Consider the following 25,278-nt stretch of genomic DNA (forward strand, 5'->3'; position numbering starts at 1 on the left):
GGGTCCCCAAGCCTTGGCTTTGCCAACCTGGGCCTAATATTCTCCGGAATTAGGGAGGAAGGATGTGTCCCTCCAGTGAAAGTTGATCCATTCCAATAAACATCTCAGATATTTACATGCATGATTTGAATATTCTTAAGCATGATGATGGGTTTCCACATTTGTGTCACACACCTGGCTGGACAAAACAAAAAGGAAGCTAACCTGTAGAAAAGATGGTATATATTTTTACACTATCCCCTAAAAGTACTCCTGCAAGATCTCCTAAAGAGGCAATTGCTCAATTTGGAATCCAGCCCAACAGATTGGCAGCAGCACCACATAAGCGCTGTATGAATGCTCGATAAGTGTCATCCTGTCTGCATACCATACACCAGCAATCGAACATCAATAAAGGCTGACTCACCGCAAGAGTTTCTGGATTGATTTTGTGTCCTGGTGACTACAAGCTGTGATAAAGATCCAGAAAGATACCAAGAGAATTTGGCAGTCCAAATGCTACGGATACGTTAATGATCCTATGGCTCTATTCAAAAGTCCTGTAGCTCAGTGGTTAGAGCACTCGCTTTGCAAGTGAGAGACCTGAGTTCAATTCCAGGCAGGGCGAAACCTTGGGCAAGTTTCCTTACTCCACACGCCTAATAATAATCCCTCCAAAACCAAAAACAATAATTAAATTGGTCATTTTCAATCTACGACTGTTTGTGGGACATTGCTGTGCGCAATTGGCTGCCGCGTTCGCCCACAAATATACAGTCAATTCACTTTACAGTGTGTTCTGTGAAGCGCTTTGGGACGTCCTCCTGACGTGAAAAGCGCTATATCAAATGCAAGGATTATTATTATTTATTAAAAAGAGTTTCTCCTGGTGTCTTGGCCAACTATTCCTCAAATAAAGTTGGTCTTTCATTTCATGGCTTTTGTCGGACACTGTTTTAAGCAATTGGTTAATGCATTCACCTACAAAACACAGTCACATAACTTCACATTGTATCTGGGACATGCTCCAGATTTGAAAGGCACTATAACATATATAAGGATTATTATTATTTATTTCAGGAAAAGACTGGAAATTTTTTTGAAAGCTTCAGTGTTCATATCTGCAGGAATGCCCTGTTTAATCCTGTATTCCTTACATAAAAGAAACCTTGTGTAAATATAAATAAATGCAAGAAATACTGGCTCTGCTACATTAAATTTACAATTATAGTATTGCTCAGGTCAATTAAGTTTACAGAAACGCATAATATTTATGTGAGTAGTTTATGCTGAAACGTCTTGAAATCGCTTTGGATTTTGCTGAAGTCGGTGAGGCCTGATCCTACAAGCTTGCAGATCGCTTGGAAATCTGGAAGGAACAGATGCCTGCGATAATCAGTTTCAAATGTTTTTCTACATAAATCTCATTCATGCATTTGAATCAACATACTACACCCAGCACAGAGAACCACTTGAAATGCTTCACTCTTGCACCCACCCAAAAAAAAAAAATTCTAAATTGAACGCAACTGCAATCTCACATCTCCCTTTTGCTGTCAGATATTTTAGTCCTACCAGTTTCACTTACTGAAATTAAAGTATTATTTAACTGTATAACATGGCGCATTGGATTCATGGCAAACTTGGTTTTCTCACTGTCTGTTTAATTTCCCGTCCAGTTCTCCAACAATTCTCAGGAAGTTGTTGAGTGTATCACTATATCGGAACATTCTAAAAAAAACTTCATTCCTGTTTAATCTTGATAAGGAAATTGGGCACAGAGCAGCCAAGGTCATGAATTCCAAAGCACACAATTATGCTGGAATTTATATAATCCATTCGACAAGTGATTTTCACAAAGGACCACCTACGAGTTAAAAGTTAAAGTTTCACAGTTCTAGATTTCTTACAGCCATCAAACTTGTGTTTACCAGGCTGCACATCTCTCTGAAATCTGGATAGTATCAACACCTGGGCTAAATCGGTTTCCAGTTCCTGACTTCCTTAAAACGCTCCTCATGTGACTCAACAGCTAAACTGCTTGATTCAACGCTGCTCACTGAAATCGATTCTGTTTGGTGCACATCCGGAATGCAGAAGATAAAGTGATGAGATTTCGTACCTGCAATCAAACTAATTCATGATGTGCACCTTGAAAATCAATGCCTGGAGAGAAACAAACAAAGCTGTTCTCTTGAAAAATAGCCTGATAAGCTCAGCCTCAGAACTGAAACAATCCACAATATATTCCTGAACAGAAAAATTGATTTGATAACTTAAAAATGTTTTTATATTGTTATATATTTACACGTTTCATTTCTTCCTCTACCTAATCCCAGCCATTCTTCGATTAATAATAACAATCCATACATTTGGTTTAGTCCCTTTCATGTCAGAACATCTTAAAGCACCTCACAGGATATTCTGTGAAGACTGTGTTTTGTGGGCAAACACAGGCAAATTCCACCCAGACAATGTTCAGTCAATGATATCATGATATCTATCTTAGTGACAACTTGACTTGCACCCGCAGGGAAGCATTGTGCTCCCTCTCTGCTTCTCCTGACTGCATGATCGAGATTAGTAAATCAAGAGTACAAACCTGCATCCCACCCCAAGTGCCGTTTGCAGCATTGTGCTACGGATATCAGTTTAAGCCGAATCATCGATGACACTGAATCATTTTTGACAAATTGCGTAACTGTTGAAACTAGCAGCCAGTAATAAAGCTTTAACCAACTTCAAGGAGATTTTGTAGCGCAAATACAGTAAATGTGGCATCTATATTATTCCACAATGTAGGTTCACAACTTTGGATGCTAGGATCTCACCACACACCCCCCAACTCCCCATTAGCAGACTGTAAACCATGATTGATAACATCTGGAGAAATTCTCTGCAGACACTTACAGCAGAGAGCTTTCTGGAGCCGTCGGATCTTCATGGCTGTACGGTAAGCAGAAAAACGGACGTTGTTCAGGTCACCTATATTTGTGAAAAAAAACATAAAATCACAACACTTGAAATATGAAAACAATCGTTAAAACTGTATCATACAATAGGGGCGAGAACAGAAAATAAACATAGTGAAAAGCTCAAGAATACAAACTGGCGGAAGAGCAAAAAAAAAATCCCTCATCTCTTTGGGGTTAATTTGATGTTGATCACACCAGAAACAGACTCCCTTCTCCCTCTCCCCCACCCCCAATTAAAGCTTTGCCTCATAGAATTGGAAGACATATCCAAGTCTCTTTGATGCTTTGAGGAACAGCCTGGGCAATTATCAACAATGCTTTGGATTATTCTGGTCTTGCTAGGCTTTGCCAGGTGTACTATCATACCCATTTTACAGCTCAGTGGACTCAAGGCATTTAAAGCCAGATCTCACCTGGTCTCACAGCCTCAAACAACTGAGCTACCACGAATGTTAGAACATATTTATTGTTCGTCTCCCCCCACCCACTCACCCTCCGCAAACATACACTTATATAATATAAGTGTGGAGTCCTGTAGCTCAGTGGTTGAGCACTCGCTTTGCAAGCTAGAGACCTGAGTTCAATTCCAGGCAGGGCGAAACCTTGGGCAAGTTTCCTTACTCCACACAGAGCCTAATAATAATCCCTCCAAAACCAAAAACAATAATAAATTGGTCATTTTCAATCCATGACTGTTTGTGGGACATTGCTGTGCGCAATTGGCTGCCGCGTTCGCCCACAAATATACAGTCAATTCACTTTACAGTGTGTTCTGTGAAGCGCTTTGGGACGTCCTCCCGACGTGAAAAGCGCTATATCAAATGCAAGGATTATTATTATTATTATATATAGAGAGAATTGGTTTTATCTCATTTAGCTTTGCCGAAGTTATGTTGCCTCATAACAAGCATTTTAACTAGAACATTCAGAAGAATAACATGAGCAAATCGCATTATCGTCATTGCCCTGGGAAGCCTTATTTGTACTGAGTTTAAAAGTGAATTTGACATTACATTTCAGGTTTGGAATCTGTTTAGAAGTGACATATTCCAGAATAAAGTCCTCATTTGTGTCCTTTAGAACAGATGCATCCATAACAAGAACCTCCTGATGAGGTACAGTTTTGCTAAATCATCACAATGCCTGCCCAGAATTTATCAAGTTAAATTAGCTCAACTTTCACCACATTCAATCAAACTGCTTGAATAAACAGGTAGAATATAGTCTGCATAATAGGAACAAACACCTCAACAGATCCATCCTGTAGCTAATTTAAAAACAAGACCGTGCCACGTTCTGATCTCATATTGAGATCTATTGAGCTCATTGAGACACCAATGTTCGTTATATTGATTCCCTCAAGACCCACATGTGTGGGAAGACTTCCCCCGGTCTACATTTACACTATTTATGTAGCATTCGAGAGCATCCAGAATTTGGCAAATTCTAAAATACAATCTGCATTTTGAGTTAAGAACGAACTTAACAACTTGCTGGACACTCACACAGCAATGTCTCACAAACAGTCATGGACCAATCAGTGACCAATTTTATTTGGTAGCTGGTCAACCAGGACACCCAGAGAAATTCCCTTTTCTTTTCAAATCATGAGTTGGGTTGTTCATGTCTCCCTGGACAGGCAGACTGGACCTTGGTTTAATATTTCATCATTCAATGTACATAGAATGAATCTAGACCCAGGTGGAAATTTCTCCCCAGTAATGTGTATCAGGTTTAGATAGTCCATAGAAGAAGCCAAGCATTGAATCAAGAGGGTGTAGTAGAATCATGCAGACACAATGTGTATTATTTGGGGCTCATGTGCCTTTTTTTTTAAACATTCTGTACTTGAACTGAGTGTGGCTTCTTTGTTATGCTGAAAAATAAGCCTTAGTAGCCATTTGTCATTTTAGGTTGTTGAAATGACTGATTGGATCTTACAGAAGTGCAAAGGGAGAGGTCAGTTCTAAGTGTTTGATGGGAGAGAACATTTACTAAGTCTGAAATGTGGCAAAACATTTCTGTGTCATTGAGGTGTCAAATTAATGTGTTCGGACTGTTTGCTTGTCCTTCCCCTCTGCTTGTCCCCACTACTCGCAAAGTCCAAGACAACAATAACAACTTGTGTTGATATAGCGACCTTCATGGTTTCAGAGTGCTTCACGGGTACGGTGTCAGACGCTGGAAAGCGAGGAGACCCATCCTCTGAGTGTTGGCAAGGTCGAAGAGGTAAGTTTGGGTTAAGGGTGGTTAAGGTCAGATTGAGAGAGGGAAGGGGGATGGAGGGGAACAGGGAGGCACTTCCAAACAGTGGGGGCATAGTTACTGATGGTGAAGTGGAGGGCATGCAGCATGCATGGGTTTTTCAATCAGAGGGGGTGAACATAAGAGTGGGATCACAGAAATAAGGAGGTGTTAGGGTATGAAGGGTTTTATAGGTGAAGGCGAGGACCTGAGAGTTTCAGAATACTTACACTACAGCCAATAATATATTTTGCTATTCAGCAAGAGCTCAGAAGTCCAATGAAGGCGCATTCTTCTATTTTCCCTCAAAGTCATATAAAGTTTTCTATAAATACTCTTCATCCTCTGTACACTGCATTGAAATTAAATCTCATCACACTATGTCTGATTTATGTTTTACCTGGCTTGCAAAGGAAGCTTATTATCTCTCTGGTCTTCCCACTATCTGCAGCTTTCAAATCTCAAACTCGGTATCATCTAACTACTTTTACTTTCCTGTCCTTTAAACCTCGGAGGAGGCCAGTTCTGCAGTTCTTGCCAACCCCCTAATTTCCCTAAAAGCTTTTATTTCTCAGCTGCTTTTCTATCCCAATATTCTATTGATGATCCAGTCTCAATTGCCCCTTAATTGATTACCAGTGGTAATGAATTCTACACCCTAACAACCCTCGGAGTGAAGGTATTCCTTTGAACCTCTCTCACCAGATTCTTCTGTTCACAATCTTGAGATCATGCCCCTTGTCTGTGATTTCCCAACTATGGAAAATGTTTTCCACTATTTATCCTGGCCCTTAACAACTTTTAACATATCCTCTTGCAAGCAGATATATCTCCTCTTTATAGAATGGACTTCAAATAAATAGATGATAAATACAGGCAAATTAATTGTGGCCTTCCCTTCTTCCAAGCAAACAATAAGCAGTGATTACCCCAGACAAGAGAGTGTTCTGATTGCTATTTGCCTACTTACCCAATGAGTGGAAAAGCTCCGTCATCTTGGGATGATCCCAACAGGTGCTTTGGATCTGGTGGCTGGATAGAAAACACACAAACCATTATTAAGGCAGGCAAGGTTAACTCAAGATTTGCAAATTCACATTCAACTCTGAACAAAACTGGCAAATAATTTACTAGAACAACTTAATAGCAGCTTCCATTTACCCAGCTAGTGGCATGAAAACCACACATCTCAAGCCAGAAGCAGTGGCTCACTGAACAAGTTATTAGCAATAGGGCTTGGGAAACCCTTTGTGTCAACTTTATCTGAATCTTGTGAGAAACTAACTTGGCAGTAGAGGACACAGGTCTCTCTGAAAAAGCTTTGCATTTGCATACATATGAAGTAGACAGGGCTTTTCTTTTCACTTAAAGCACAACTTTCTGACAGCCATCAAGTTGGCAACACTGATGCAAGTCATAACCCACAAAGATCAGCATCAAAAAAACCTACTGATAGGTATTCAACGACAACAGCAAATTACATTTCTATAGTGCCTTCCATGTCGCATTTGCCAATAAAAAACAGTCACCAAACTTGACAATATAGTGGAACCTGGTTATAATGCGGTGATTGGAATCCGTTGTGAGGCGAAGTAGCTGGTGATAAAAGTACAAATCTCTAATATAATAACCAAGGCCTTATTATTTGCAATAATGTGACAACCAGAGTTGTTATCTTCAAAAAACAACTGGCTAACAATCAGCGTGTGATATATTCACTGGAGTTGAATCAATAACCATCCACAAATTACTCAGTCAATGCTGCCTGTGACCAGTTATCAATGATCTGATAGAAGGTCATTAGCAATTTCAACTTTCTAAAGCTACTTTTTTTAAAAAAACGTCCTCGCCCTCTTTAAATTCAGCTCCTGAAAGAAATAAACTTCTAGAATTGAGGATTTTTTTTAACATGGATCCAAGCTTCTAAAATAATAATTAATGAGCTGTTCAAGAAGATGAAGTATTTTTGTTGCAGGGTCATTTCGCACCCAGTACATATTGACTCCCAGTGCATGGGATGTCGATTTCGCTGCAACTAGCAGATTGTGTTTCACACGTCTAATCGGATTTGTTGTTATTACCACAGAACAAGAAATTTGCTGGCACAAGAAATCAGCGAATTGTTTTACTCTTCGTAAATCTAATTGTCAGCCATTTTGCTCAGAACCATCAGATGAAAGATCAAATAATAACACAAGCATTTTATATTTATATAGCACCTTTCATGTCAGGGGGAAAGTATCTTCACAGAGCTGGCTGTGAAAGGTGACAAGAACAAAGGTCTTAAGGCAGATTTTAAAGGTGGGGAGAGAAGGGTGAGGGGTGGGACTCTGGGATGACTTCCAGTAAACAGAGAGAGAATGGCTGAAGACCCGCATGCTGATGGTGGGGCAGATGGGGCAGGGGGCACGACACAGACTGATATTCACAGAGCAGAGGGACTGGCTGAGATGATAGGGTTGTGGAAAGTCAGAGGTAGGTTGGGGCAAAGGAATGGAAGGATTTAAACAGAATGTCAAGGATCTTGAGCAGGTTGATCGAACCGTCTACCTTGGACAGGATAAAGATTGGTAAAGATTGTTGAACAAGACACTGACAGAAACTCCCTTTCTCTTTTCGAATAGCGTCATCATTCTTAAGCATCCAACTGAGCAGGGAGTTGGGACTTGGTTTAACGGCTTTTCTAACGCATGGCACCTCCAACATTGAGGTGGCCTCCAGCAAGGCCTGATGTGAGGCATGAATAACTTGATGGCCCACAGACAAAAGTGCTACCAATAGAATCAAGCTGGTGCCTAAAAGAAGAAAATAGATTTTAAGGAGAACAGCTATTAATATTTCCTTCAGATGGAGAGCAACATTCACCATGCATACACTCCTGTGGATACAGTCCTCAGCAGTTTCTAGTAAGACTGATGCACAGCAAACTTCAGTAACCATTCTCTCTTCGCACTTATCTCTGCTTTATACAAGGTGGACATTGATTTGTTGAAGCCTCCTTGAACTTGATGAATTTTTAACAGGAAACCAGGTTACAAATGACCCATATTGTCGAATATCCTTTACAGTAGCTTCTCCTGGCTACTATTTCAATGTTAAAACATTACATTTTATAAGTCTATCTCACACCTTTCTGATTATACAATCAGAAATTCTGCATACCCTGATTTTTAAAAAACTAGCATCTAAGATGAACCTTTTTTCAATGAAATGTAATTAAATATAATTTCCAGCTTGTCTCACTGTGCAACATGACACCAGTATGCTACAGGTCACAATGAAAAGCTTTGTAAGGATGAACAGATAGGTGTAATTACAGATCCTAGAGATTGTGCTGGAAATGAGAGAAAGGATTAGATCATTTCTCTCACTGGAAAGGGAGGGAGGTGTATGAGAAAGGTAATATGGAATCGGCAGCATGTGTAAGGCTTCACTGAGCAGGACCGACCACCTCAGGTGCTCTGGGAAGATGGTACAGTGAAATGGGGTCTGGACCCTGACATTTTCACACCAAGATCCAAGATGTGCACTTCAGAATGCCAGCTAAAGCGCAAGAAGCCAAAATGGCCAGCGCGCAGGAAAGGAAGTTGGAATTTGGCTGCGCGCACCGGCCAGCCAGTTATTTGAAGCGTTAACGGAGGCCAGCATCTTTCTGCATGCAGATTCAGGAATGCTAGTCGTGTCACACAAACAAATGTACCAATAGCCGCCAAAAGATTCATCTCAACAATGCGTCCATCTCAAAACCAGTGCAAGATGGCAAAATTCTTAAATATGACATTAAAAAAAATCTACTCTGTCACTAGTGATGGATAAAACAATTTAACTTTTATGGTTTATGGTCAATAAAATAATGATGGTGGGTTGTCTTTTAGATTTTCAGCATGCTGCAGTAGTTCAATCAATGACCTTTGGCTACATCTATGTGGTTATTTGGCACCTGGGTCCCGAATTGCTATAATTTCTAACAACAAAAAAAATCATTAGAGCTACCAAACAACCTGTAGATCAATGCAGGGACCTGCATGGGGTTTAAATGTAGAAATTCCTAAAGTGTCAATTTGGAATTACCAGGACAGGTCAGACCCCACTGACGTCAAACTTTGAGATGAAGTCTTAGCTTTTAGCTCTGATCTTCCTGCAGATTCTCTATGTACAGAAAATAATTAAAATTGGGCCTTAAAACTATTGCAACCTGTGCTTAACCTCTGCAAACTATAAATCTAAAAGGTTCCTAATGCTATCTCTCTTCCCTGCTCCCGCTGGTTCCTCCAACCTAGAGGACTCAGACCCCCGCTGAGATCTGTGATGAATTTCTAAATTAAAGACCGTTCTTTCACCTTTGTAAAGCTGTAAAGTCTGTGCACGCTGCAAAAATACGGTTACAAACATGCAACTTACTCATGTTCATGGCTCAGTTTTTCCACAGCAAGATTTCAATTCTTTCCACAGTTCACTCCTCAAACACTGCAAACTGATGAAGTTTCCCTACATCTTCCAAGTGCTGCCCAACTCATGGAACGCCATGCAACCCAGTGACCCACCTCCCCCAATCCCAGCAGTAAACTAATGACTACCAACGGATAAATCAGCTCACCACAGACATCAATGCAAATTAGTCCCGAAGGTGGTCGTTAGAGATGGATTTAAATACATAGCAATGTTCATGGAAATATATTTGTACTGAATCTTTATAATTGGAGCCAATGTATTCTGAATAGTATGCAAGGTCTTTGGTTTGAAGTTCTGCTACTACAGCAAATATTCACCTTAATGGTTATATCATATTATATCATATTCACACTATTTTAAAAAAACGTCTTACTTTCTTCAATGCAGAAGATTAGAAAGTAGTATGTCTGTTTCTGAGAAAGAAACCGAGAATAGCTTTCCAGACATAAGAAATACCATCACCCACAAAATAGACAGTCAATTCACTTTACAGTATATTCTGTGAAGCGCTTTGAAAATGCTCAGAAAACCAATAAATGAAATGCAGCATTGACAAGAGGTATCTACATGGTACATGGGGGAAGGTGGGGGGGGGTGAAGAAGAGATACAGAGGGGGAGAGAGAGAAAGAAAGACACATACATACTCTGCAGATGTATAGACTGCAACTTACCCAGTAATTTCCTGCCTCATGTCCGCCTCAAGTTCAAGCACTTGTGTTCAGAGTCAAACAAAAGGGCACAAGCCCAGTTCTACAACAGACGTCCAGGAGTCTCACTCCGAGACCAGCCTGCACAATTAGGGCTCAACCGGTACAGTTTCACAGTGTTATCTGCTTCACGTCGAATCTTACCATTCCATCAGTCTGCACAACCATAGCCCCACAAGGATCTTCTGACCAACTGTCTCTGCTGTATATTTTACAGCAAGAATGGTAACAAAAAAAACCTCTTTAAGACACTCCCACGTAACTCAAATACTGGTGCAAAAAAAAGGTGTCCGGTATCACTAGACATGTCAAGTCAGAAGCTATAGACTGGAAGGGAAGATGCCTCCCTAATCACAGCCTCGGCTTTCAGAGAGATTCCTGTCCCTGCACGCACACGTGCCTGAAGACAGTGGAGGTATATCTATTTAGAGGAGAAGATCAGGATTTTAATCATTGTGACAGCTTCCTAATTTACTGCTGAATGGCAACAGAGAAGAGCAATATCTGCCGAACGAGCACTGTGGATTCCAGTCATGCCATTCCGGCTCTGTAGACACAACTCCTCTCTTTAGGAGGACAATTGTTTTGGCACGTATGCACCTCAAGTGGATTCCTGTCAACCAGCTGCAGCAGATGCCTGTCGTGTTTTGTCAGGTATTAAGTAACTCTCTATTCTCCCCAACACCACCACCTCCAAAGTACAGAGGTCAGTCACCGATCCTCTGAAATCACAGCTTTCTCCTCAGACAAAACAGATTGAATTTTTTTATTAACTTTCACAATCCTCTAGCTTGGGAAAAGTAAAACTCAGTAACAAGGAAAGAACCCTTCAAATGAAGCTTTAAGAATAGACAACGGGGTCTTATAATACACCGATCATTAAAACGTCATTCTGTTTGTTATATTTTCCATTAGAAGGGCTAACAGAAAGATTGTGATTTGCCGATTGACAGGACTAAAACTAATATTTTTTCTCAGAACTTTCAGGTTCACATGCACTTTCACTTTAGAGATTTTGAAATCCTTTATATGAATTTAAAAAATGGAAGGAGCAAGGAAAACTCAAAGCCAATTTAAAACCCTTTTTATAGTGAATACAACCTAAGCCAGTATTCATTTCTTCCTGCAGCTATTTATTTACTTTTTCCAATCCTAGGTCAGGTTGTCAGATGTGACAATTGACTCCTTCCTTGTCAAAAGAGTCCTAGACTAAAATAAAGCAGCAGGAAGTAATGAAACAACATCACAATATATACCCATTATTTAGCTTGCCAGGTTCTTCATGTGCCAATATATATAATCCTTACTCATATTAAGTTACATTTTATTAAGAATGGGATCTTGGGATCCATACATAAAGTGCAACAGAAAGGTCTTTCATTGAAGTCAAGTATAAGTAAAGCATGTTAGTGTAATTGGAGGCTGTGGGGTTGCGATTTAAATTTTTAAATAAAACTATTCACAAAGTTACAATTGGAACTGAGCACTTAAATAAGTAGTCAATCGCTAAACACAAAATAATCAATTTAATTATACAAATACCCTCAGCCTTCCGCTAGTTTAATGTCCCTCGTCCCTTTCTTCCAATGTTCAGCACTTTCAGCGCTTTGGGACGTCCTCCCGACGTGAAAGGCTCTCTATAAATGTAATTTTGTTGTTGTTGTTGATGTTCTCTTAAAGGAGATTCAATCCAACTCAGAGACATCCTCCCATTAATGCCATTTGGTTGACTCTTGTATCAGTGATTGAATAGTGTTTAAGAACAATATGGACTCAAGAGGTCAAAGTGGACTCCATCCCTTTTTAATTTCAACTCAGTTTCTATGAGAGGGTAAAGCTTTCTAATCATCTCCTTTGATTTGAAGGCCTAAAGTGAATACATTTTACAAAAGGCATCAAGCCTTTGATAAAAGTAACAAACTTACTTGATGTAATATGGCACTTTATTATTATGCGACACTGCTCTCTGCCAAGGCAACTGAACAGAGGCTGCAGAAACAAAAGCAGATGTTAAAACAAATATAAACGCATGCAACAAAACAATCATTACTAAAGAATCTCTGTAAGCATGATCCTGGACATTACTTTTTTAATAAGCAAAGACATTTAAAATAAATTACTCGACTAAAATGTAAATGCAAAGCCTCAGCCGTGTGACCTGGTGAAATTAATTTGAAACATTTGTGTAAATCCCAACAAGGAATAAAAGTAAAAGTTAAATTCTTCACTTATCAATTACATATACGAATAAAATAATCACTTTTCATTCCGAGAAGACAATTTGGGCATCAATTAGCATCAATGAAAGGGATTTCCTCTTTTCATCTCTCCTCCTCCCCAACACAAAAATCAACTTATCTCATCTCTGACACCAGGAAGAATTTCAGTATACTCAGTGTCAGTATTTCATTAAACTCACTTACTGGAGAGGAAATGTTGTGATGAAGGTCCAAAGTCCCGATGTGCTTCTTGCAACTGTTTAATCCGATCCTCAACATTGACCTGTGATGAGAGAGGCACGCAGCATTATATCTACCTACCCTTGTAGAGCTGTTGCTGGTAGGTGAAGAAATAAAAAGTTCTACTACTGATGCTTCCATACCTACTCATCCTAACACTGGAATGATTTGACAACAGTCTTGCAATTTCATTCATGGTTCAAGACAGTTTTAAATTGTAAGGAACAAGACACAGCTCGGAAATTACGGAAGAAACATGATATGGGTACATTTTTTGGGGAATGTTACAGATTGATACGATCTGAAAAGCAAGCTTCAGTGAACCCACAAGCACGATTGATGAAGTAACTACTCACCTTCAATCTTTCTTCAAATAAAAGTAATTGGGTTTTGTTCAGAGTTAATGTTCCATGTGGGAATAGGCGTGGGCCTGACAGCTAAAAGAAATTGCCCAGGGATGCCCAAGTTTGAATGGGAAAGAGAACACACAGTGAGCTAACTATCACATAGGTCTTGGCACCAGACATATTGACCATCACCTGAGATGTGGGATCACTGCATCCTGGTCCAGTCTTGAAAAAAATAGAAGCAATACATTTTCTGTTCAACATCATGGATTTGATGTTGAACAGGATAAGGGAGGCTGTGTCCTTTTGGCTTGGAGAAGTCTTAGTTGTAGCCAGTGGTGGATCGCTTGATGCCTCTACATCTATATTAAGAAACCGTCTGCTTTTAGTTGGGTACCTTGATGCAAATCTATCTGCCCCAAATGGAATGTGCTCAGGCACATCGATTTGGTTGGGGGGCAGGGCGAAAGAGAAGAATGATAATGTCTAAAACTCCTAGATCAAATGTGGTATTTGACCAAAAGTAGAGGTAGATAAGGAGGTCTTCACTGGTCTGAAAGGTATAGGAGGACCCAATGAGAACAAACTGTTTTCACTGTGGTGGGATGGAGCTCACTGTTTAGATACCATGGATAGTTTCTCCAACAAGGGTGAAAGAAACTAAATGTTTACGAGAGGCATCTTGGATTCGAAGCTATGTACGATAAATGCTTCTCAACCTTGGCATCACAGGCCAGTATTGTTTGTTGAACTTTCAATCCGCAAGCCAAACCTCATTAGCATCAAACAGTAGATCCAGAGGCTCATTGTGCACATACTGAAGTCACATAATCTACAGACCACTAGACATGCAGACTAGAGGGCATCAAGTTAAGATGGTCACCATCTGCTTGTCGGCCTTCCCAACTCTTCCCTCCACAAGCTGCAGATCATCCGGAACTCTGCAGCTTGTGTCCCCTCCTGCATCAGGCTCCGTGACCCTCTCACCCCTACCCTTGCCCGGCTCCATTGGCTTCCCATCCCCCAGAGGATAGAGGTCAAAATCGTCGTCCTTGTCTTCAAGACCCTGCATGGTCTTGCCCCTCCCTACCTCTGCGACCTGCAAACCCCATGTCAACCGCTCCACTCAGCAGGCACCAGCCTGCTCCATGTTCCCTGCCCAGCCCGCCCACCATCAACGGACGGACCTTCAGCCTCCCTGGCCCCACCCTTTGGAACACCATCCCACATTCGCTTTGCCTCGCTCCCTCTCTCGCCTTCTTCAAGGCATGTCTCAAGACCCTCCTTTTCGACCGTGCCTTCGGCCACCCTCTTACCCTCCACCCTTCCTGATCCCAATCCAGCGCCTTGGGATGTCCTCCCACTAAATATACTGTCAATTTGCTTTACAGTATATTCTGTGATGTGCTTGAAGACGTGATAAAGCACTAGATCAAATGCAAGGATTATTATTATTAAACTACATGGGTGTGGGGAAAGGGACTGAAAGGATTGCTCTTAAAAGAGCTAGTACATATTTGATGGGCCAAATTGGCTTTTTCTGTACTGTAAATTTGTATGGTTAGAATAGAACTGTGGAAGTGTCTTTCAACATACTTTGTAATTGTATTTGTGCTATGGCAATGTCAATTTGTGAAGGAGTAGTTATAGGGATTTTTGAAAAGGAAAATTATGAAAGTTTTTGGAACCAAACTGATGACTCCTACAGAGTCACCACAGCACAAATGGTGTTCTGTCGCACTGAACTCCCTGATTCTATGCACAAGATTCAAGTCATTCTATTTCACAGAAAGTTTATTGTGATGTTTTTTTTCAGGGACAGAGTGAACTAAATTAGCTCAAGCAATTTTTTTGAAGAGATGCTGAAAATGTAACTGTAACCAGTGGTTTACTGAGATGGGCATAGAATCTAATTTGGATTTGGAGTAAATGGGTTAGAATGTTAACCTTTTGTCTGCGCAAAAGTAACATGAAATGGAACAGATAATTTTAACCAAATAAACATTCACATCTTGGAGCAACCTATGCACCCTGATGCTTGTGTTACTGGCTTGGATGCCATTTCTTTAGAGGGTACAGTGCACTAGGAACCTATCGGGATTCTCTTCTCAAATTGACTGCAAGGAGTCTTTCAATTGCAATCTCTTGCAATTGCCTTGATGTAGACAGGCAATTGCATGTACAGTGACACACTCCAGTGGTGCATCCTGTTTTGAAGTCTGTGTGTGTTCCGCCTTTTCTTGTATCCTCTACTGGTTTCAATGCAATATGCTTGGTTCCATGTGCAGATCGATATAGAAATGCAACAAGATTTGATCTCGGTAATGGTTTTCGTTTCCCTTTTGATTTCAAACGTAGCTGTAAAGCTTCGCCCTTGAGAAAAAAATGCACTTTATCCAAGTTAAAGATCTTTCTCTTGAATTCTGTAAAACATGGGAGAGTGGAAGCAATGATGCAAACCTGACTTTGGGCAAGTTGAACAGTATTAAGTAATCCACTAATGTGTGGTTTGCCATTGGAATGTAAAACTCTTCCTGAGGTTCTGTTCATGTTTTTACCCGCATTGACTCTGGACTGCAGGGCAGGAAATGAAAACAAGGCTTGAATGACATGGAAAAGGCTTGGATGCAATCAGAACAAGTATTTGAAGCTGCTGCTCAGCACGTAAGGAGCAAGTACCTCTTCTTGGTACCAAAAAAAATCAAAAAATTCAATGGGCCTCATAAATCGTGCTGGTCTGCCACCAGTGTGCACACTTGATGGAATGTAAATACCAATATACCTGCACCTCTTCATTCACACGAACAGATAACTCGCACAACACATCACTATTAATGGCAAGTGAGATGTGACTGAAAAGGAGTGGTTTTACGCAAGGTACATAAAGTGCAGGAGTGAGTGACAAAGAATGTTACAATATATATTCTTACAAGGGGCAGGTGCAGGCACTTAAGGAAACAGTGGACCAGGACATAACACACATAGCAAGCTCCCAATTCTATCTAATGAATGAGTGAAATGGTCAGAAATGAGTGATTATTATTGTAAACCTCTCATAATAAATTTTCATCTTAACATCTTTTGAAGCTGTGTTTACAGACATTAAAGGAATTTAAACCTTGAATACTCATAAGCCCGGTTACATTGTGAAGCCCAATTTAACCATTTCACTAACTGTTCCCCTGAATTAGTTTTTCAGCTCAAAAGTCCTGTTTATCATACCTCATACTTTTTTTTCTTATAAATGTACTGCAAAACAGACTGTAATCTCAATGGGGTGATTTGCTCTGATATGAATTTGTAGGGAAAATGCCCACATTTCAGAGGCTGGGTTTAAAGTCTGGTGCAATTTAATCTAAAACAAACCCATATGATAGCTTAGTTCAAATAGAGTATATTAATACTGTCTGTGGCATAAATGAGGTTTGGGCAGAGCTGAATATGAACAGAGTGCTTTTTTACTTAATCTATACAATTGCTTAACATAAATAGAATTTAAGATTGCTTAAAAGGCATCCATCTCCGACTAAAATGGTTTTTGGATCCATTAGTGAAGACAGTTGATTTTCTCTGGCAATTCTATCAGTGACTAACTCTTATCCTGGAAAGGACAGCCTTGACCAAGCAAGCCGAGGGGGCATTAGCTGGCATATTTATAAAAAAAAGGCCATAAGTGACTGCAGATACATATCACGAATAGCCTTATAGGATGATGCCTGTACAATGCCCATGCGTTATGCGGCATGTGTTATGAAGCACCACAACCTCAGATCTGGATGCAAAAGCAATGGTTTGAGATCGTTGGCTGAAGAGGCACTGCTAAGTAGCCAAACTATACAACTACATGTAAAATAATGACTATACAAGAATCAGCATTAATCAGAAAGTCTATAAGGCTGCAGTATTGTAAAACATAAGAGTTCAGCTGGCAAGAATAGTTTTGCCTGATCCACTGACAATTGATTTTTTTTACTGTGAATCCAACCAGGTTTTTAAATGGACTGGCGAGCAACAACCTAACAATCAGCTCATTGAGAAAGAACCACTCATTGGAACAAAATGTACAGTACCATCTAAGTGCTGATACTAATATAACACTTTATAATTTGAGGATGTAAGAAACTCAGGAACGCTCAGGATGCAGGAACGCTCAATGAATAATACAATCTTTGCCAATGTGAGGAATTGAATTCACTGGCACAATTTATAGTATTTTCCATCTGTCTTTGTTTCTTTTTGAAATTCTTTGTGGTCTGCCTTAAGTAATGATAATAATAATAATATTAATAATAATAATCATACATGCATTTGATAATGATATCAAACAATACACAAAAAAGTTTTTTTATATAAAATTCCAAATCCATATCCAAAAATGAGTTGTGGTAACTGGAGCTAAAGTTGGCACATTAACACGTCATTCCCCAGCAACTTTGTTGCAAAGGTACAGTATTCCCTGCGTGTGGCAACTTCATGATGCCATTTTTACCTTCACCCAATTGTGCTTTTTTGGTCCCCAGCTTTGACTCCATTATTGGGAGAAGCTCTGGGGTAGAGACTGAAGTATTGGTTACCGAGCTATGTAACCTGGGTACTTAGGAAGCCTAACAATAATTCTTACATTTGTTATATCGGGAGACATCGGGAGAACATTTCAAAGCGCTTATACTGTAAAGTGGAGTGATTATGTGTTTCTTGGGCGAATGTGGGGCCAATTTTGTGCACAGCAATGTCCCATTGGTTATACTGGATGTATAACTTGAGATATATTCGCAATGGATGAACCATGGAATTTATTCTAAAAAGGTTCATTCTGAAGCTTCTGCTTGGGAAGCAGAATAACTTATTTATAACCACAAGACAGTGTGGCCTTAATTTCCTGGTGATAATGTAAATTAGTGCAGGTCGATCCCCTCAGAAAATGAGCTGTTTTTCCACACTTACCTGTATAAGTTTCCAACGCATATTTAGGTCGTCAAGCTGATGAGAGGTCTTTGGAGATAAAGGGACATCAAGTGGAGACAACTGACTAGCCAGGTCATTTACTATTTTGACTTCTTGCTTCAATGGGGCAATTTCCTCTTTAAAAGCCTAACGGAGAGCATGCAAAAAAAAATCTGAGAAGTGTCCTTATCTAAGAACAATCTTAAAAGTAACGGCTTTAAAGTTTAAATTATTATTCAGTTAAGGTATAAACCACAACTCAGTTTGAAGTATAAAACATAAAAACCAAGATATGAGAATCAATAGAGGTTTTAATATTGTACAACCCTCAACTCTTAGGCAATTTTCATACTTTTAATATATAAATACTGGCTAGAGCCAGCATAAACCACTGAAATAAGCAAACACAGCAAATAGGAAATAAAATGGGGCGAGCAGTGAACTCTCAATAGGGCTACAGGGAATTTCTAACTGAAGAGGCACCTTTGAAATCTTCCTAAAACCGCACTTTCAAATAGAAACAATATTTGGTCAGGAGAATGCTGATGGCCCTGGAGGATGATCTGCACAAGAATACTCAACAAAGCTCATTTATGCATCAGTACTTGTGTAGTCAGCCCTCATTAAACCTAAAATAGCATAGACAAGGCATTGAAATGCGGGGGAAGGGAGTCAGGCACAGGGGAGTGCAGGTTTGGCTGAAGCACAAAGAACATGATGCAGGGGTAGGGGGGGGGGTAAAAACACAAAGGATTGGGAAAGTAAAAGTGCAAGATAGTTGTGGGGCCAGATTTTAAGACAGACGATTATTTAGTGCCTTTGGGCTAAGAATCTAACTGTTTGCTATGTTCAGCCAACAAGGTTTACAAAAGGCTTGCGGCGAGAGATGTTGAGCATTTGAGCACCCAAATGCTCTACCTTTCTGTTTGAATAGCTTCCAATAGCCAATGGGTAAACCCTGTACTCCAGAGAATCGTAAATTAGATTCAATGAACATCTAGAAAGTTTATGTTCAAATAAGCTAAACAGGAGATACAGGATTTGTGCTTGTATTCTTTGTGCTTCAACCAAACCTGCACTCCCCTGTGCCTGACTCCCATCCCCTGCACTTCATTCCCCTGTCTATGCTATTTTAGGTTTAATGAGGGCTACACAAGTGCTGTTGCACAAATGAGTTTTGTTGAGTCAAATGTGGGCAAAGTACAGGATAAAGTTCGCTTGATTCCACTCCAGTAATGTACTTAATCCTTCAGAAAGGGGTCTGTCTGTGCCCCACACCCCACCCACACTTATATATTGGTGTGAATCTTTCCATTCCCTACATGACTGTCGTTACAGCTTCTGAGTGGGATTGGACATTGTACAGTTATGGTCACATTTCATGAAAAAGCCCATTATGCCATAGACTTGAAACTACAATTTCTTTAGATTAATTTGGAATCACCGTAATAATAACTTACGCAAAGTCGAAGTTCCATGCAAACTGTATAGGTCATAGAAAATCTGATTTAATCAATAATCTACACTGCAGATGCATAATTCAAGGCAACCAGTAAGTGCACCTGCTGTGACGGGTCAAGACTACATTTCCCGCAATTCAATGATCAGTAAGTGTGGGAGTAATGGAAGGTAGGAGAACGGCGTTACGAGTTAGGAGATGATAAATACAACTAGTGCAAAGAATTCTAGGTTGTTTTGACAGGAACCTGAATGGAATTCGAGTGGATGTACGACTTAGGCAATTATATGATCTATAAAGATAAGACTTATGCGAGTTTTACTGTGTATATACAAAATATATATTTGAGGCCTGAATTCACATACTTTGAGCAGGACATTTAGTCTTTCATTTTTAATTTACATAAATTACCGTTAATGTGAACAATGTACTTTTTGGAGAATGGACTATCTTCCTATTTCAAGCGCCAAGGTAAAGTGTGTGTGAACAGCAGTTCACTCGATTCCCGTAATGTACTTAATCCCTCAGACCTGTTTGACCATGCCTTCGGTCATCTTTCTCCTCTGCACCCCCCTCAGCTCTGGTGCCAAGCCAGAAATGTCAAGCATTTTGGGATGTCCTCTCGACATGAAAGATGAAATATAAATGTAAATTGTATTGTAGAGAATTAACCTATCCTTCTCCCCTACGCAACAGTGTGATTCATTCCACTTTCTACATCACCATCTTCACATTCTATGAGTGTGATGGGACCATTGCACAGTTATGGTCATAAGCCAACTTGGCACAGGGTTGAGGCAGCAGATTTCTAGGAGGATTCTTACAACAGCTGTCACAGAGAAGATTGTCATCCTATCAATATAGGCTGGATTCAAACCCAGGTCCCAGAGGTGAAAGGACAGTAAGCTGACTAATGAATGTTCCACAGCTCTCCTCCTCCATCTCCCCACCAGATGTTGGTTATTAATCAGCCAGACATGTGTCCAAACATCCATCTTTACAAGGTTGATAGGAGACTGCGCACCGCCTTATCCTAGAGACGAGCGGTTAAAATGTGTCAGAGGCTGTGTTCCACTCCACCTCTTATCTCTGACCCCATACTTTAAAGCACTCTCTCTTGCTCCCATTCTTCTTTGCCCCGACATCTTCATTTCCTACATCCTCATCATAAATCCCAAGAGCTGAAAATGGTCAACCTCACTAGCTGTTAAATTGAATAAAATCCATTAAATTGTAATGAAATCATACTGGAAGTTAATGTACAAGTGCGATAAGGGATATCTCCAAGCTAACTAGTACATCTTCTGCAAAGGCCTCAAATTGAGTGTTGTCAGTAAGGGCATTGCTCATTGGGTATAGATTATATTTGTGAGTAATGTGAAGATGATAATAGTGCAAAGAGCACGTTAACTTTTAAGTCAAGCCACATCATATCTTATAAATTAAATGTCTTTTTGAATCAAACAACATAGCGGATGTCCACCTGGGTCTAGATTTAATCATTTTCTTAGCATTTCAGAAGATCCCGAATTTGACAAATTCTTTACTTATTTTGAGGCTGGTTCACTTCTCCTAAAAACTAGTACAGAAAAACAGCCTCAAAGTTCAGACTGAATTCAACAATTTGTCAAATTCTGGACACTCTGAAATACCAAGAAAATAGAGTAAATCTGGACCCAGGTAAAGTGAAACCTAGACAAAGGTGAAATTTCTCCCTTTTAGGGTGGAAAAAGCTAGCACATGGGAAATTTTCACCTGAAAAGAGATTAATGATGTCATTTATTTGGGATCTAATCATTAATCCTTATTTACCGTGCAAATTATATTACTTTAATTATTCACTGCTCTGTGACACCGATGTGTCTTTAGTTTATTTAGTTAATATGCATTCTGTGATAAACACATGCAAAAAACTATACAACCAATGCATGATTATAATTCTAATTCTTATTAAACAAGTACAAAACAGTAGTTGATAATAGCATTACACATATGCTGTAACAGATAAGCAATTAATTCTAATAATCCTATTTCTAAATCGCAAAATAGAAATCAGTCGTGCTCCGAGACATTTGTCAGTTGTCTCTATCAATTGTATCCACTAAAGAAAGACTTACATTAAGGTAAGGAATACAGTACAATCAGTGGAATCTAGGTTACTTTTAAAAAGGGGGAATTAACACTGGAGAGGTCTAACTTAATTGCATTCCTTAATAAGGAATCTAATTCATGCATATGGGAATTCATTCCAGTAAGTGGAAGTAATTGGAGGCTTGCATCCTGCTTACCTAATACCTGAGAGTATTAGCTGTAGGTTGGCAGGTGCCAAGCCTTGTGTGTGTTGGGGGTGCTACTGGAGTTTAACTAGTTAAAACCATATCACTTGACATTGAGAGCTCTGACTGGACAGCTTCACATTGTTTGGCCAGAGGTAATATCTAACAGTAACTGCATCTTATTAAGAAATACTGCCATTTAGACTCCAATGTTAAATAACTTATTTTATTTCATTATATAATCAATATCATTATTAAAATAAGTAAATACATTATTTCGAGTTTCCTCTGTCATCTCATAATACAGCCTGCAAATTAGGTGGAAGAGCCTCTTGCAAATACAATTCCTTACAGTGTACGGAGGATCCAAGAAACAAGTAAACAGTATTGTGTTATGGGTGCATAGCCAAAGCTCTTAATGTAATTAAGCAATTGTAATTAATTTCGCACTGTTCTTGCCTAAGCTGTTTGTCCTAAATTAATAATTCATGAAAAAACTGATGAGAAAAATAAATACTGCAGAACCAACAACAACAACAAGATTCCATTTATAAAGCGCCTTTCACGTCGGGAGGACGTCCCAAGGCGCTGCACAGTTGGGTCAGGACCCGAGCAGGGGGGAAATGGTCAGGGTGAGGGGAGGGAAGGGAGGGAGCGAGGAGGGGGGAAATGGTCAGGGTGAGGGGAGGGAAGGGAGGGAGCGAGGAGGGGGAAGAGAGTCGAGAGGGGAGCTGAAGGCACGGTCAAAGAGAAAGGTTTTGAGACCGGCCTTGAAGGAGGAAAGGGAGGAAGCGGCGAAGGCACTGGGGGATAGAGTTCCAGAGCCTTGGGGCTGAGAGCCCGACCACCGATGGTAGGGCGATTGGGGCGGGGGACGTGGAGCAGACCGGAGCCGAGGAACGGAGGGTACGGGCAGGTAGGTAGGGGGACAGTAGGTCAGAGAGGTAGGAGGGAGCAAGGCCGTGGATGGCCTTATAGGTGAGGATGAGGATCTTGAAATCAATTCTCTGGGGGATGGGGAGCCAGTGGAGGTGAGTGAGGGTGGGAGTGATGTGGTCGCGAAGCCTGGTGCGGGACACTACACGAGCTGCAGAGTTCTGAATGACCTGCAGCTTGTGGAGGGAGGTGGCGGGAAGGCCGGCGAGGAGAGAGTTCCCATAGTCCAGCCTTGAGGTGACAAAGGCGTGAACCAGGGTTTCAGCAGCGTGAGGGGTGAGGTAGTGCCGTAGTCTGGCGATGTTCCGGAGGTGATGGAAGGCGGTGCCAGTTGTGGTGCGGATGTGAGGGAGAAAGGACAGCTCAGGGTCGAACAAAACGCCGAGGTTCCTGATGGCTTTGAGAGGTGGAGAGTGCAGCCTTGGATGCTGATGGTGTCGGCGCCTGAGGTGCGGAGGCGCTGACGTGAGCCAATCAGGAGGGCCTCGGTTTTTCGCACGTTGAGCTGAAGAAAATTGTCTCTCGTCCAGGACTCGATGTCGGACAGGCAGGCTGTCAGGACATCGGTGGTCGTGGAGTTGAGAGTAGAGGAGGAAAGGTAGAGTTGGGTGTCATCCTCATACATGTGGAAGTTAACTCCATGTCTGCGGATGATGTCACCAGGGGGAGCATGTAGAGGGTGAAGAGGAGGGGACCGAGGACAGAGCCCTGAGGGACACCACATGAGACAGTGCGGGGGGTGGAGGAGAAGCCATTTGTGGAGACAAAGTGAAGACGGTGAGAAAGGTACGACCTAAACCACTCAAGGACAGTGCCTTGAAGGTTGAGGGGGGAGGACAAGCGGTGGAGTAGGATAGCGTGGTCGACCGTATCGAATGCTGCCGATAGGTCGAGGAGGACGAGGAGGCAGAGGGAGCCCTGGTCACAGATGGTCAGGATATCATTGGTGACCTTGACCAGGGCAGCACGGAAACCTGACTGAAGGGGTTCGAAGAGTGAATGGGTGGAAAGGAAAGAGCGCAGTTGGGAGGCGACAACTCTTTCCAGGACCTTGGAGAGAAAGGGGAGGTTGGAGATGGGCCGGTAGCTTGACAGCTGCGACGCATCAAGGGAGGGTTTTTTCAGGGTGGGAGTGATGGTGGCAGTTTTTAAGGGAATGGGGACAAAGCCAGAGGAGAGGGACAGGTTGACGATGTCGGTGATATGTGGGGCAAGAAAGTGGAGCTGGGAGATAAGGAGTGGAGTGGGGATGGGGTCAAGGGAGCAGGTGGTTGGTTTCAGGGATAGGATGAGTTTGGTGACAGAGGGTGGGGAAACGGGTACAAAAGTGAGTAGGGGAGGATGGGTAGCAGTCGGAGTGTGGGAGTGAGGGGTGGGGGTTGGTGGATGTTGGAGGGGAAGTGACCGCGGAGCAAATTCCCTTGATCTTGGATTCAAGGAAATCCAGCATCTCCTCGCAGTGAAGGTCGGAGGAGATGACCTGCGCGGGGTGGCGGGGGGGACGGAGGAGTCGGGTTGTGGTGGAAAACAGTAGCCTGGGGTTGTTCTTCGCTTCCAGGATTATCCTTGGAGTCCTGTGGCTCAGTGGTTAGAGCACTCGCTTTGCAAGCGAGAGACCTGAGTTCAATTCCAGGCAGGGAGAAACCTTGGGCAAGTTTCCTTACTCCACACGCCTAATAATAATCCCTCCAAAACAAAAACAATAATACATTGGTCATTTTCAATCTAAGACTGTTTGTGGGACATTGCTGTGCGCAATTGGCTGCCGCGTTCGCCCACAAATATACAGTCAATTCACTTTACAGTGTGTTCTGTGAAGCGCTTTGGGATGTCCTCCCGACGTGAAAAGCGCTATATCAAATGCAAGGATTATTATTATCCTGGAGTAGAAGGACGACTTGGCCGATGCTAGAGTGGAGCGGTAAATTTTGAGGAGGTCCAGCCAGATTTGTCGGTGGACCGTTAGGCCAGATTTGACACAGGTGCGTTCAGCAGCCCGCACCTGGCTTTTCAGTGAGCGGAGGTGGGTGGTGTACCAGGGGGAGGAGCGGGGGTAGGAGACAGTGCGGGAAGTGATGGGGGAAAGAGTATCGAGTGTGGAGGAGAGGGTATTGTGGAGGAGGGAGAGAGGAGAAGAGGGGTCGGTGAGGGTTGAAGGCCAGAGGGAGAGGAGTTCAGAGGACTCCAAGGCATCGGTTAGGGATTGTGGGGGTAACTTCTTCCAAGGGCGGTAGAAGATGGTGGTGGGTCTGGTGGAGGTGGGGAGGGGGGTGGAGGTGGTGAAGGAGATGAAGTGGTGGTCAGAGATGGCCTTGTCGGTAATAGTGACATCCGAGACACTGAGGCCCCGGGTGATCACCAAATCGAGTGGGTGGCCGTGACTGTGAGTGGGGGAGTTTATGTGTAAGGAGAGGTTGAGTGAGGAGAGCAGGGAAGAGAAGTCTGAGGAGATGGAGCAGGAAGGGGTGAAGTGCAGATTAAAGTCGCCCAGGATGATGA

At 41.6% G+C, this 25,278-nt stretch overlaps 1 protein-coding gene across 4 annotated transcripts in view; it reads right to left on the reverse strand.

Annotated features, from left to right (window-relative positions):
* The window catches only part of LOC121851450 (utrophin-like), a 118,028-nt gene that overhangs the window by 44,840 nt on the left and 47,910 nt on the right, over positions 1-25,278 (reverse strand). For 2 of the 4 annotated variants that reach the window (XM_042345305.1, XM_042345304.1), the window contains exons 6-10: positions 18,109-18,255; positions 12,782-12,860; positions 12,284-12,347; positions 6,169-6,230; positions 2,890-2,964 (exon numbers count right to left, since the gene is read on the reverse strand). In XM_042345305.1, the coding sequence (XP_042201239.1) occupies positions 2,890-2,964; positions 6,169-6,230; positions 12,284-12,347; positions 12,782-12,860; positions 18,109-18,255 (427 nt within the window). Of the gene's footprint in view, positions 1-2,889; positions 2,965-6,168; positions 6,231-10,322; positions 10,358-12,283; positions 12,348-12,781; positions 12,861-18,108; positions 18,256-25,278 lie in introns of those variants that run through there. The other 2 variants (XM_042345307.1, XM_042345306.1) reach the window with 1 other exon arrangement.

This window comes from Callorhinchus milii, unplaced genomic scaffold (genome assembly GCF_018977255.1).
Source record: "Callorhinchus milii isolate IMCB2004 unplaced genomic scaffold, IMCB_Cmil_1.0 Scaffold39, whole genome shotgun sequence".
NCBI lineage: Eukaryota > Metazoa > Chordata > Chondrichthyes > Chimaeriformes > Callorhinchidae > Callorhinchus > Callorhinchus milii.